The 15,763-nt window shown below is 35.3% G+C and overlaps 1 protein-coding gene across 2 annotated transcripts in view; it reads left to right on the top strand.

Annotated features, from left to right (window-relative positions):
- Nucleotides 1-15,763, top strand: part of SEC23A (SEC23 homolog A, COPII coat complex component) — a 75,329-nt gene that overhangs the window by 39,936 nt on the left and 19,630 nt on the right. For both annotated transcript variants that reach the window (XM_049899464.1, XM_049899465.1), the window contains exons 12-15: nucleotides 1,914-2,037; nucleotides 3,645-3,725; nucleotides 4,714-4,803; nucleotides 6,748-6,854. In XM_049899464.1, the coding sequence (XP_049755421.1) occupies nucleotides 1,914-2,037; nucleotides 3,645-3,725; nucleotides 4,714-4,803; nucleotides 6,748-6,854 (402 nt within the window). The remainder of the gene's footprint in view (nucleotides 1-1,913; nucleotides 2,038-3,644; nucleotides 3,726-4,713; nucleotides 4,804-6,747; nucleotides 6,855-15,763) is intronic.

The raw sequence follows: 15,763 nt of genomic DNA, 5'->3' as shown, positions 1-15,763 counted from the left end.
CATATAGCAACAATACTAACAGTTTTGGGGAAAAGAAACCAGTTAACCATCTTACTACCTCAAGGCAACAACTGTTACCAGTTTTTGATATGATTTTCCATACAGTTCCTCACTTTAAAAATTTTCCTAAAATACAGTTATAAAAAAGCAAATTCTATTTGAGAAGATCATTTTACTATCCTGCAGTCATTTTTTTATTTTATTTTTTAGCAGCTGAATTGAGATATCACTCACATTCCGTAAAATTTATCCATTTAAATTGAACAATTCAGTGATTTTTTAATATATTCACAGGTTGATCAACCATCACTACAGTTAAAAAAAATTATTGATCTTATTGTTCTTGAGAATATACACAGTAAAACATGAACCATTTCAACAGTTTCTACATCTATCATTTAGTGACGCTGATTACATTCTTTGAGTTGTACAACCATTCTCACGCTTTTTCTGAGTTGTTCCTCCCCATTAACATAAATTCACTGCCCCCTAAGGTTCCTGTCTAATCTTTTGAGTTGCTGTCATCAACTCGATCCTGTATAGATAGTTCTTAAAAGAGCATAATGCTCAAGGCAGACCTTTTAACTAGGTAAGCTAAATTATCATTTGGTTTTATGAAGAGTTCAGGGGATATTTTTGGTTGAAGGTTTAAAGATTATCTCAGGGCAATAGTTAGTTGCGGGGATTCTTCTAACCTTCATGGCTCTGGGTCTGGATTCCATGATAATTTGAATCCTTCTGTTTTGCATTTTTATTTGTGTTTTATTTTTACTTGATCAGAATTCTTCTATGAATTCATTTGAATCTTTGATCAAAATGTTCAGTAATGGTAGCTGGCGCTATCCTGTTCTTCTAGTCTCATGGCGAAGGAGGCAGTTGTTCATGGAGGCAATTAGCCTGCATTCCATAGCCTGCTCCTATTCCTGACTGTCCTTCTTCCTCTGTTGTTAGGTGAAAAGAGACCAGTTGTTGTCAGCACTACTATTTAATTTTAGTACATTTCCGTACTTCAAAAGGAAATTTCGTGTCAATTAGCCATCACTCCTCCTTGCTCCTCCCTTCCTTCCCCTGCTCCCCTCAGCCCTAGGCATTTACTAATCTTCCTGTCTAGATATGCCTGTTCTTAACATTTCATATAAATAGAATCATAAAATATTTTGTCTTTTGTGGCTGGCTTTTTTAACTCAGTATAATGTTTCCAAGGTTCATTCATGTTGTAGGATATACCAATATTTCATTTCTTTTTATTGCTTTATAAAAAATTAGCAAAGAGTTCAACTTCATTCAGTAACATTCCATTGTATGGATAACACTACATTCTGTTTAGCCATTCATTTTTTTATGGACATTTATGTTTCCACTTTTTGGCTGTTATGAGTAATGATGCTTTGAACATTCATGTGCAAGTTTTTGTGTGGATGTATGTTTATGTTTCTTTTAGGTATCTGTCTAGGAGAGGGAAACCTTAGTTTTTGCTGTTAAGGCCTTCAAATGAAGCCCATCCACATTATTGAGGGTACTCTCCTTTACTTAAAGTCAATTGATTATAAATGTTAATCACATTTACAAAATACCTTCTCAGCAACATCTAGACTAGTGTTTGACCTAACAAGTGGGCACTGTAGCCTAGTTGTGTTGGCACATAAAATAAACCATCACAGGCCTATAACTCAGTTTTTAATTTTGAAGACTTTTGTCTTATTTCAAATAACTCTTTATTTGCAAGATCTTTATATTCTTATTTCTCGAGTAGAGATTGAGAAACCTAACTTTTAGGGAAGTATATTAAAACAGAGAAGCAAGCGATTCAACTTTGATTTTATTGTATTTAAAATGTGTTGGTAACTTTTACTTTGCTGGTTTTAACACGTATACCTGTATCATTGACATTGTTTTTTGTTTTTTCCATGTAGAGGGTACATGGTAATGGGTGATTCTTTCAACACGTCCTTATTCAAACAAACTTTTCAAAGAGTCTTTACCAAAGATATGCATGGACAGTTTAAAATGGGCTTTGGTGGTACATTAGAAATAAAGGTAAGAATGAAAACCTCACATGTGTGGTATGTGTTACCAAGAGAGAAAATTGTGGGTTTGACCATAATTTTAATGCATCATTAATCAAATTCAATGTATGTTTTAAAAATAGTGGCTATTTTATGTTGAAACCTAGAGTTAGAGATTTTGTTCACCAGAAATACGTGTCATCATTAAATGTATAGTTAAACTTTATAGTTGAACATTTCAAAAAATTGTTAGAAGATATATAGGTAAAGTTTTCTTGAACTCTATTTTTTTTTTATATAGAGTTAAATTTTTAAGTCTTTCATCTTTTTTAATGCTGAATTTTTTACGTTAATGCTAGTTTTATTGTTAATGGCAGGAACTGGTATCTAAGTTAAGATGAACCTGTTTTATGCCATTTGGATAATTAGTAATTGTTGTATGGTTGGTCACTTGTTGACATACAATTCTGTTATTCATTTCAAATTTAGATTTAAAAAACACAAATGTTTAGTGTTAATTACAAGTGTGTTAGAGCACATGGGGTTGGTTTGAGTTGGAATTGGCTCATCAGCAACTAACAACAGTAGTACATTGACTTTGGTTTTTCATTAAATAATCTTTATCAGTCTTGTTCATTTTATTGAATGCTTGCTGTATGTTTGATGCTGTGTTAGGACATTGTAGAGATTTCAAGGGACATCTAAGGCATGGGTCTTGTTCTGGAGAAACTTAGTCTTTATAGAAAGACAAGATTAACACATGTGAAAGAATGAAATAGCAATAGATTACAAAAGTGCTGTATATGTTAGGAGAAGAAAAATGAATGCAGGCAGGAGAAGTAGACAATTTATCCCTGAGGAAGTATGACTTAGCCTGAGCTTTAAAAGATGGCAGAATTTAAGTTGGTTGAGGAGAATGCATTTCATTCAGGAACCTAGCATGAGCAGAGGCATAGAAATAAGAGTCAGCATGATGGTATATTTAGGAAAACTGCCGCATGAGTGGTTGGTTTCTTTTGAAATGTATGGGAAATAGGTTAATCTGGGTTGGGTATAGTTTGGAGCTGCACGTACAGGCTGAAGAAGCCATTGTAGGTTAATGAAGACTACTGTCTTGAGTAAGATTAGTCTGGCAGTGATATTCAGGATAGGTGAGGAGAAAATTCTGAATAAGAAAGCTGCGGTTGGCTTTCTAATTTTTTTTAGATAGAAGGTAATGATAGCTTAGATTTTGGTAGCAGTGGAGACTGGAAAGAGACCAATTTTGCTGACAGATTTTCTATGGCAGGAAAAATAGAAGATAACATCTTGAGTGTTTTTTGTATTCGGACATGTTAATTTTAGGTATGGTATGAGTTTCAGTTGAGGGTGAGGGTCCAAGTAGAGATCTCCTATGGGCTGCTGGAAAAAATAGGATTAAAATTAGGTCAGGGCTAGAGTTTAAATTTGAGAGTTACCAGCATAGAGTGTTCACTGACTGATTTTTTTTAAACATTAGTGTGTATCTTTTAATAGACTATTTTTTAAAGCAGTTATAGGTTTACAATGAAGTTATGCAGAAAGTACAGAGATTTCCTATGTCTCCTCCTTCCCCTAACGTTTAAGCAAACCAAAGTGTACGATTTTCTTGTTTTACAGACCTCAAGGGAAATAAAGATTTCAGGAGCTATTGGCCCCTGTGTATCTCTCAATTCTAAAGGACCCTGTGTGTCTGAGAATGTAAGTTACGTTTATTCCATTTAGAAAATACAGTTCATTCTCAGGGCAAAACCGAAAGAGACTTGAGTTGGCAGCCTATAGTATTCCTTTCAAAATTATAATATAGGCCAAGTTTTTCAGTAGAATGTGGTTTGGCTTCTAGTGGTGTAACTCTGTTTGTAGTTGCTCTTTTCTTGTACCCTCTTTTCCCATCCACTCCTAAATTAAAACTTTTTTTTACTGTCACCAGTCTTCTAATATTTATGCCTAAGCTATTCCTTGCTCCAGTGTACCTTAAAAAAAAAAAAAAGAGCTGGAAATTTGCACACTTGTGGAAGTCAGAATTAATTCCAAATTTGTTACCAGAATTTCCAACAGAGTAGCTAGATTAGCCATGTTTCAGTTTCAGTTCCTTTACTTTTCTTTATCCCATGTACTGGAGGTACAATACACATTAAAATTTTAGAATCATGTAGCTGCAAGGAGGATGGTGGGACAGGTACACAAAGTGGGTCTAGAAATGACACAGTTCAAAAATTAATTTGTAAGTTTGTCTGGTAAAGATACATATCTAAGAAGTTTTCTTGGGAATCAGACTGTTTAAATTATATAATTCTGATCCAGAGAAACCTTTGTTCATATGTGCATGTATTATATGTTAAATCAATATCTCTTTACACAGATCAAATAATTGGATAGAAGGATAATGTTAGTTGTAATTACTTCATTAAATGGTGTATACTTTTAAAGACTACAATATGAAGAACTTGTGTCAATACTTTTGTAATTTACTTAGCAGGAATTTGAATTATTTTATAATTTTATTATGTAAAGTTAATTTTATTTCACGATGTATTTAGGATACATTTGTTGAATTAGCTAGAAACCTGAAACAGATGTTTTTTCTTTAGTGGAGCTGGGTTTTTTTTTTCCATTTTCAGCTTTACGTATGATATAATAATAAACTATATTCTCTAGCTTTTAAACATATTATGTTTTATTCTTACAGGAGATAGGATCAGGTGGCACTTGTCAGTGGAAAATATGTGGACTCAGTCCCACTACAACCTTAGCTATATATTTTGAGGTGGTCAATCAGGTATGATTTTCTATATTTGAATATTGAAAAATATTTTTGAAAAAGTACCTAATTTAGGCCATGAAAATTTCATATTTCTTTTCTGTTAATAGTATGATCCAAGTTTATTGTTCTGTTTTGGAGTTCTTGTCATTTTCTGTTTCTCTAGAAAGGACGTATTGTAATAGAAAAAGGATCAGGGAACCTGCAAAGGCCCAGTGCTAAACTTGGGCACCCAGTATTCAACCTCAGCTTTTCTTTTTTAAAAATAAAATGGAAACATAAATAAAATTATCTTTTTAAAATTAGTTATCTAGCTCCTAGATATTTCAAGGTATATGATGATATATGAGTCCTCCTATAAGAAAATTGAGTATGTCAAAATCTATACAAAAGATTGGAAAATCATCATATTTGGAAAGTTTTTTTTCTACTACAGGAGGAAATTGTCTTGTTAAAGAATGATAATTTATAAACTACTTATATGCCAGTAGTTGTTAGGTATAAAACAAACTACAAAGTATTAGTAGTCAGCCTTTTTAAGACAGATGCAGGATTTTTTTTTTTTTTTTAACAATTCAGGTTTCTGAAGAGAGTGGCTTTTTTTGAATTATTTATTTTTATTTTTATTGGACTTTAGATGAAAGTTTACAGAACAAACTAGTTTCTTATCAAATAGTACACACATTATTCTGTGACATTGGTTACCCCACGACATGTCAACACTCTCCCTTCTCAACCCTGGGTTCGCTATTCCCAGCTTTCCTGTTCCCACCTGCCTTCCAGTCCCTGCCCCAGGGCTGGTGCACCCCATTAGTCTTGTCTTGTTCCATGGGCCTGTTCAGTCTTTGACTGAAGGATGAACCTCAGGAGTGACCTCTTTACTGAGCTGAAAGGGTGTTTGGGAGCCATACTGTCAGAGTTCTCCAGTCTCTGTCAGGCCAGCAAGTCTGGTCTTTCTTTCTGAGTTCGAATTTTGTTCTACATTTTTCTCTAGCTCTGTCCAGGACCCTCTATTGTGACCCTCTCAGAGCAGTCAGTGGTGGTAGCTGGGCACCATGTGGCAGCACTGGCCTCAGTCTGGTGGAGGCCATGGTAGTTGTGGTCCATTAGTCCTTTGGACTAATCTTTCCCTTGTTTCTTTAGTTTTTTTCATTCTTCCTTGCTCCTGAAGGAGTGAGATCAGTGGAGTATCCTAGATGGCCACTCACAGGCTTTTAAGACCCCAGATGCTATTCACCAAAGTAGAATGTAGAACATTTTCTTTATGAACTTTGTTATGCCAATTGAGCTAGATGTTCCCGAGACCATCGTCCCCACAGCCGTTAGCCCAGCAGTTTGGTCCCTCAGGGAGTTTGGATGTGTCTATGGAGCTACCACGACCTTGCCTTGTACAGGTTGTGCTCGGTTCCCCAGTATTATGTACTGTCTTACCTGAAGGGAACGGCTTTTATTGACAAAGAAAGCTAGAACGTCTATTGTCAAAGAGCATGAGGACAGCTTTTCTGTTGACCGTTTGCTATTTCTTTCTGAGGATCATATGTTACTAGTAATCTCTTTCCATTGGTCATCTGTTTATCATCTAAAAAGTTCTGCTTTCATCTTTTACACCTAGGGGAGGAGGACTTAGCTCAATTTCTCTTTACCTAGTTACTGTTAGGCATAAATTGCCTCACTTAGGCTTTTCATTGTCTGATAATTTCTCCTTTCACTTTGTTCTTCCATGTCCCTGGATTTGAACTATATATTACTTGAAATTCATTCTCTACCTGGATCACTTCTCTCATCCTTCATCACTTTTCTCCTCTCCCAAATCCACTTTTATGTGGCAAATTACAACTGTTTTGTACGCAGTGGAAACAAGAATCCTTCAAGTCGATTTAGAATGAATTTTATTAGTGCTAGGATGATGTGGCAACAGTGTAATAGATTTTGTTTAGTTATTATTCCTTTGTTTTTACACAGCATAATGCTCCAATTCCTCAAGGAGGGCGTGGTGCAATCCAGTTTGTGACTCAGTATCAGCATTCAAGTGGGCAGAGACGCATCCGAGTGACCACTATTGCTAGGAAGTAAGTTGTATTTGTTAGAGATTAATTTACGTATTGAAACTATTCTGGGTAGAGCTTCCAAACTGGGTTTCTATTCAGGGTAACGTATGACTAGAGGGTGAACATTTATGACTAGTAGCATTTTCTTTCTTTCCAAATCAACTTATTTCCTAGAATATTCATTAAGAACTTTGAACTTCGAGAGCAATTAAAAGTACTCCTGAGACACATATTACCCTGTACTAGGCAATAGTAATATCTCTATGAAGCATTGTATGTGTGTGTGTATGTATATTTAAAATAATAGTTGTTATGAGTGTTAATTTTCAACCGATGATACAAGTTATTAGCTACTTTTATCATTGTTTTTTCCAAGTGTTAATAGTTATGTAATTTACCTCCCAAGTCTTTATTTGTCTATTGCTTTGTGTACTGTTGTGAGAGGGAATGAATGGAAAAGACTTAAACATACGTAGTTGGTTATATAATGGCATGGTATAGACTGGTGTTTCTCAAACTATTGGTGGTGAAAGGCTGTTTTTTTCCCCCCTTTTTTAATTAAGTATAATACTTTTATTATATACAATACTTTAAAAAATATTTTTTGTCTTATTTTTGTTGTTGTTTTTGACAGTGTTTATAGCAAGACATACACCAGTTCAACAGTTTCTACATGTTCACTTCAGTGACATTGATTACATTCTTTGAATTGTGTAACCATTCTTACCCTCCTTTTCTGAGTCGTTCCTCCTTTATTAACATAAATTCACTGCCCCTTAAGGTTCCTATCTAATCTCGAGTTGCTGTTGTCAAACTTGATAGTATGGATAGTCCTTAAAAGAGCGTAATGCTCAAGGCAGACATTCCTTACTAGTTAAGCTAAACTATTACTTGGTTTTAAGAAGACTTAAGGGGATATTTCTGGTTTAAGGTTTAAAGATAATTTCAGGGCAGTAGTTCCAGGGGTTCATTTAACCTCCATAGCTCCAGAAAATCTGGAGTCCATGAGATTTTGAAATCCTGTTCTGCATTTTCCCCCTTTCAGTCAGAATTCTTCTATAGAATCTTTGATCCAAATGTTCAGTAGTGGTAGTCAGGAACCATCCGTTTCTCACAGCAGAGGATGCAGTTGTACGTGGAGGCAATTGGCCACATATCCATTTCCACTTCCTTTTCCTGACTCTCCTTTTTCCTCTGTTGCTCCAGGCGAGTAGAGACCAATTGTTGTACTTTGGAAGGACGTTTGCCTGCTTTTAAGAACCCAGGCACTACACAATTTAATAACATACTTTTATTAAATACAATAAAAATGAAATACTAAGAAAATAAAACTTAAAAAAGCCATACAAAATACAACTCCCTATTTTATTTTTATTTTTATTACTGGAGTCATCAGATAGAAAATTACTTTCATTACATTACTCAAAAGGTTTCTTTTTATTCTCGGTTTGTTTTCTTCCTGGAAAATTGGCCTGACTCACATACTTTGACTAGTGTAAAAGGTAAAGTTATAGGGTAGTGTTTTGTATAACAGAGATATGTAATAGATTTGTTGATAATAGTTTGTTTTTAAAAGAGATTAGGGTTAACAGATACCTTTTCTTGTTTCAAAATGTTCAGTAATGGTAGCCAGGCACCATCTATCTCTTCTGGTCTCATGGCAGAGGATGCAGTTGTTCATGGAGGCAGTTGGCATCTCTCTTTGTGATAGATTCTCCAAGTAAGGAATATATTGGTCATGTGTTCTTTGCACAGCATTTGAGGAGAGGGCAAGTTGAATTGAATTGAGTACCACTGTTTTTATTAAGGGAGTCCTGGTAGCACAGTGGTTAAGAGCTTGGCTGCTAACCAGAAGGCTGGCAGTTCGAATCCACCAGCTGCTGCTTAGAAACCCTATGAGACAGTTCTGCTCTGTCCTACAGGGTCACTATGAGTTGGAATCAACTCAACGGCAACAAGTTTGGTTTGGTTTTTATTTTTATTAAGAATAAATTATTTCTTTGGATGCATGTAAAAAGCTTAATTGACAAAAGTTCTGTGATAAATATATTTACCTCAGTGACAAAAAAACAAAAAAAGAGTAGCTATTGAGGCTGCTTATGTATGACCTAAAACCTCATGAAATCTGGTTTCTTGGTTTGGAGGTTTAGAGTCATGGTTTCATGGAACATCCCAGTTAATTTGCCTAAAAACATGTTTAGCGCTTCTCTTCTACCTCCTAGTTTGTTGTGTAGTGTCTAGGGCCTTAAGAACTTGCAGGTGATCATCCAAGGCACAATAGTTTGTCTCTGTTCTCTTGGAGCAAAAGAGGAAGAAAGAGTCCGGAATAGGAGGGGAGGATATGGAACATGTGGCTAATTGCCTCCAGGAACAACTGCCTCCTTTGCCATGAGACCAGAAGAACTGGATGGTGCCCAGCTATCATTACTGAACATTTTGACCAAAAATTCTATAGAAGATCTTGATCGAAAGAGGGAAAATGCAGAACAGGATTTCAAATTTTCATGAACTCCAGACTTCCTGGAGCCATGAAGATTGGATGAACCCCTGAAGCTATTGCCCTGACATAATCTTTAAACCTTAAACCAAAAATATTCCCTAAAGTCTTCTTAAAACCAAATGATAGTTTAACTTAACTAGGAAAAAAATATCTGCCCTGAGCATTATACTCTTCTAAAAACTATCTATACAGGATCAAATTGACAGCAGCAACTCAAGAGATTAAATAGGAACTTTAGGGGGTAGTGAATTTATGTTAATGAGGGAGGAATAACTCAAAAAAAGGAGGATGAGAATGGTTGCACAACTCGAAGAATGTAATTAATGTCAGTAAATGGTACACGTAGAAACTATTGAATTGTATGCTTTGTTGTGTGTCGTGTACATTTTTAACAACAAAATAAAAGGAAAAATAAATTATTTCTTAGCTACTTTAATTCCCCTCTGTATGAAAATATTTGTGAAGTGTAAAACAAAGGTAAGATAACTGTGGAATGAAGTCAGCCGAGGAACCTTATTTTTGTTTGTCTTGGACTTGATTGTTTGGGAAAGTGCTCATCGCTATAAACTTAACCATATTTAGGCATGACATAGGCATCTGTAGCTCTCAATTTTATTGAACTGTTTCTTACTCTGGTTTTATTCCTGAAAATATTTTCGTGAATGATGGACATGGATCTATGGTTTGAACTGCATGTTTGTTGTGTTGGATGATATATTACTTTCCCGAAGGTTGTGCGTAGAGGCATTTAGCATCCAGGTCTGTTGCCTTGCCTTGGTCTTTACATCCTGGGCCAGTGTCAAGGGAATACATTTTCATTTGATGAAAGAAAAATTCCTTACTGAGCATTCCCTGAGATTTGTTCAGATTTCAGATCAGGAACCTTGGAAGTAGTAAATTTTGGCAAACTCGTCAATTTATTTATGCCCCTTCAACACACGCACACACACCCACATACACACGTATATGTGACTTAAATTGGACATTCATAATGTTTGCTTAAGGAAACAGTTGGACATACTAAATTGAGGATCATTTTCAAAAAACCACTGGTTTAGACCTTTCAAAAGTATCTTAAAAGACAAAGAAAGTCTGAGTAATGGTTGCAGATTCAAAGAGACAAAAGAAACATGACAACTAAAGCCAATGTGTGATCCTGGATAAGATGCTATATCTGAAAAACAATTTGCTGTAAAAGGACATTATGGAGACAGTTGAGGAAATTTGAATATGGACTATATATGGGATAATAGTATAGTATCAGTGTTAAATTCCATGAATTTAATAATCGATTGGGTTAATAAGAGGATTTCCTTGTTCTTAAAAGATATACATGAAGTATTTAGGGGATAAGGCCGTGATATCTGCAAGTCAGATAGTTCAGCACAAGAAAAATACGTATTTGTAAGAAAGGAGAGTGAATGATAAAGCAAATATGTTAAAATGTTAACAGTTGATGAATCTAGGTCATGGGTGGCATATAGGAGTTTACTCTTTTTATAGCTTTTGTGTTTGAAGTAGTTTTAAATGAAAAAGTTTAAAAAAGCTTGTTCTTTCAAGAGAAAAGGAACTTTCTTGTGAGAAATTTCATGGGCTTATTTTCAATTTGTACAGTGTATTATAGTGATATAATATGTGTGTTACGGTGCCATTTGTGGCATTGTCTCACTGAAGCACTCATCTTTCCAAATTAATTTATCCTGGTTATTTTCAGTAATCAAGGCTTATTGTTTTATTGACTAGGAATGTGACTTTAGGGGCCTAGTAAAAATCAGTGTATTTGTTCAGTGTATAAGCTATATGAAAATAAAGCAGGACTCAGATTCCTGAGAAGATAATCAAACATTACACTCTTTTTCATGTAAAAATAATTTTGATCTGAAAAGTTTAGTTTGAAATCGACTGTAGAATCACAATGAGAGGGGGTATTGGAAATCCAGAAAAGAGTTTACAATGTGAGAAAGCCATCTAAACTTGGCTCTAAGTTCATAAATTTTAAAAGAGTAGATTTTCATTTACAACTAAACAAGTTATAATTACTAAATTTGCATGAGCTTACTTGCTAATGTATTTCTACTACAGAACCATTATATTCTCGAAAGAAAAATGTCACTTTCATGTTTCATTTTAAAGCAAGTGAATATCATGATCAAGTTGGAAAAATACTGATTTAGGTAATTTTGTTTTTAGTTCTTTATTTTTTAATTAAATAAAAGTATTAAATAATTAATAATTAAACCAAGCTATTTTTTTTTATAATCCTTAAGCCTTTAAATTACATTAAAAAAACAATTTTCAAAATTTCCAGTATCCTGTTTTATCTATTCTCATTCTTCTGCCTTTTGCTATTTCACTAGACTAAGATAAATCAGACTTGTCAACCATTGCAAAATATTTAAAAATATATATATCTGTTGAAAGAAAATTTGAAATAGAGCAAGAAAGGAGAAGAATTTTAAATATATTACCACCTGAATCCCTTGGAATCATTTTTATATCTTTACACACTTACATCTTTTCACTTTTATGTCTTAGATATAAAAGTAGTGGAGCACATGGAACATTCTCTAGAATAGACCACTATTAGGTCATACAGTGAGCTTTAATAGAATCCAAAACATGGAAATATTACAAAGCATCTCTCTGACCATAAGGCTGTAAAAGTAACGAGCCATAACAGAAAAAGCAGGGAAAAGAAGTCAAACACTAGGAAACTGAACAATACCCTGCTCAAAAACAACTGGGTTATAGAAGAAATTAAGGATGGAATAAAGAAATTTGTCGAATCCAATGAGAATGAAAACACTTCCTATCAGAACCTTTGGGACACAGCGAAAGCAGTACTCAGAGGTCAATTTATATCAATAAATGCACACATCCAAAAAGAAGAAAGGGCCAAAATCAACAATTATCCCTATAACTTGAACAAATAGAAGGAGAGCAACAAATGAAACCCTCAGGCACCAGAAGGAAAAAAAAAATAATAAAAATTAGAGCAGAATTAAAGGAAATAGAGAACAGAAAAACAATTGAGTTAATAAGACCAAAAGCTGGTTCTTTGAAAAAATTAACAAAATGGATAAACCATTGACCAAACAAGAACAGGAGAGGAAGCAAATAACCCAAATAAGAAATGAGATGGGCGATACCACAGCAGACCCAACTGAAATGAAAAGGGTTGTATCAGATTACTACGAAAAATTGTACTCTAGCAAATTTGAAAACCTAGAAGAAGTGGACTAACACAAACAGAGGTAGAACAACTGAATAGACCCGTAGCGCAAGACGAGATTAAAAAGGTAATCAAAAAACTCCCAACAAAAAAAGCCCTGGCCCTAACAGCTTCACTGTAGCATTCTGCCAGACTTTCAGAGGAGAGGTAACACCACTGCCACTAAAGGTATTTCATAGCATAGAAAATGATGGAATATCCCAAACTCATTCTATGAAGCCAGCATATCCCTGATACCAAAATCAGGTAAAGACACCACAAAGAAAGAAAATTGTAGAACAATATCCCTCATGAACTTAGATGCAAAAATCCTCAACAAAATTCTAGTCAATAGAATTCAACAGCGTATCAAAAAAATAATTCACCATGACCAAGTGGGATTCATACCAGGTATGCAGGGATGGTTCAACATTAGAAAAAACAAAACAGAAGATAAGAACCACATGATCTTATCAATTGATACATGAAAGGCATTTGACAAAGTTCAACACCTATTCGTGATAAAAACTCTCAGCAAAATAGAAATAGAAGGAAAATCCCTCAACATAATAAAGGGCATTTATACAAAGCCAACAGCCAACATCATCCTAAATGGAGAGTCTGAAAACATTCCCCTGGAGAAGGGGAACCAGACAAGGACGCCCTCTATCTCCGCTGTTATTCAACATTGTGCTGGAGGTCCTAGCCAGAGCAGTTAGTCTAGATAAAGAAATAAAGGGTATCCAGATTGGTAAGGAAGAAGTAAAAGTATCTCTGTTTGCAGATAACACAATATTATGCACAGAAAACCCTAAAGAATCCTCAAAAAAATTACTGAAACTAATACAAGAGCTCAGCAGAGTATCAGGATACAAGATAAACATACAAAAATCAGTTGGCTTTCTCCACACCAACAAAGAGAACATTGAAGAGGAAATCACCAAATCAATACCATTTACAGTAGCCTCCAAGAAGATAAAATACTTAGGAATAAATCTTATCAGAGATGTAAAAGACCTATACAAAGAAGACTACAAGACACTACTGCAAGAAACCAAAAGAGACCTACATAAGTGGAAAAACATATCTTGCTCGTGAATAGGAAGACTCAACATTGTAAAAATGTCTGTTCCACCAAAAGCGATCTGCAGATAAACAATGCAATTCTGATCCAAATTCCAATGACATTTTTTTAATGAGATGGAGAAACAAATCACCAACTTCATATGGAAGGGAAAGAGGCCCCGGATAAGTTGAAGCATTACCAAAAAAGAACAACAAAGTGGGAGGCCTCACACTCACACTATCTTAGAACATGTTATATCGCCACTGTAGTCAAAACAGCCTGGTACTGGTATAACAACACATATATAGACCAATGGAACAGAATTGAGAATCCAGACATAAATCTATCCACATATGAGCAGCTAATATTTGACAAAGGCCCAAAGTCAGCTAAATGGGGAAAAGACAGTCTGTTTAACAAATAGTGCCATCATAACTGGATATCCATCTGCAGAAAAATGAAACAAGACCCATACCTCACACCATGCACAAAAATGAACTCAAAATCAATCAAAGACCTAAATATAAAATCTAAAACAATGAAGATCATGGAAGAAAAAATAGGGACAATGCCAGAAGCCCTAATACATTGCATAAGTAGTATACAAAACATAACTAACAATGCACAAACACCAGAAGAGAAACTAGATAACTGGGAGTTCCTAAAAATCAAACACCTATGGTCATTCAAAGACTTGACCAAAAGAATAAAAAGATTACCTACAGACTGGGAAAAGCTTCTTAGCTATGGCATTTCTGATCATGTCCGATCTCTGAAATCTACATGATACTGCAAAAACTCAACAACAAGAAGACAAATAACTCAATTAAAGAATGGGCAAAGGATATAACAGGAACTTCACTAAAGAAGACATTCAGGTAGCTAACAGATACATGAGGAAATGCTCATGATTGTTAGCCATTAGAGAAATGCATATCAAAACTACAGTGAGATTCTTTCTCACTCCAGCAAGGCTGGCATTAATCCAAAAACCACAAAATAATAAATGTCGGAGAGGTTGTGGAGAGACTGGAACACTTACACACTGCTGGTAGGATTGTAAAATGGTACAGCCACTTTTTGGTGCTTCCTTAAAAAGCTAGAAATAGAACTACCATACAATCCAGCAGTCCCCCACTCTTTGGAATATATTCTAGAAAAATAAGAGCGTTTACACAAACATATATGCACACCCATGTTCATTGCAGCACTGTTTACAATAGCAAAAAGTTGGAAGCAACCGAGGTGCCCGTCAACAGATGAATGGATAAATAAATTATGGTATATTCACACAATGGAGTACTACACATCGATAAAGAACAATGATGTATCCATGAAACATTTCATAACATGGAGAAATCTGGAAGGCATCATGCTGAGTGAAATTAGTTGCAGAAGGACAAATATTGTATGAGACCACTATTATAAGAACTGGAGAAAAAGTTTAAACAGAGAAGAAAATATTCTTTGATGGTTACGAGAGTGGGGAGGGAGGGAGGGAAGGAAGCAGAGGGATATGCACTAGGTAGTAGACAAGAACTATTTTAGGTGAAGGGAAAGAACACACAGTACAGGAGAGGTCAGCACAACTGTACTATACCAAAAGCAAAGAAGTTTCCTGAATAAACTGAGTACTTCAAAGGCCATAGTCGCAGGGGTGAAGGTTTGGAGACCATAGTTTTAGGAAACATGTAGGTCAATTGGCACAATAAAATCTATTAAGAGAACATTCTGCATCCCACTTTGTTGAGTATTGTCAGAGGTCTTAAAAGCTAGCCAGCCTCCATCTAAGATGCGGCAGTTGGTCTCAAACCATTTAGAGCAAAGGAGAATGAAGAACTCCAAAGACACAGGGTAATTATGAGCCCAAGAGACAGAAAGGGCCACGTAAATCAGAGGCTACATCAGCCCGAGATCAGAAGAACTAGATGGTGTTTGGCTACAACCTATGACTGTCCTGACAGGGAATGCAACAGAGAATCCCTGATGGAGCAGTAGAGCAGTGGGATGCAGACCTCAAAATCTCGTAAAAAGGCCAGACTTAATGGTCTGACTGAGACTAGAAGGACCCCGGAGGTCATGATCCCCAGATCTTCTGTTAGCCCAAGGCAGGAACCATTCCCAAAGCCAACTCTTCACACAGGGATTGGACT

The sequence above is a fragment of the Elephas maximus genome, chromosome 10 (assembly GCF_024166365.1).
Source record: "Elephas maximus indicus isolate mEleMax1 chromosome 10, mEleMax1 primary haplotype, whole genome shotgun sequence".
Classification (NCBI taxonomy): Eukaryota; Metazoa; Chordata; class Mammalia; order Proboscidea; family Elephantidae; genus Elephas; species Elephas maximus.
This window is presented reverse-complemented; position numbering and strand designations above follow the sequence as displayed.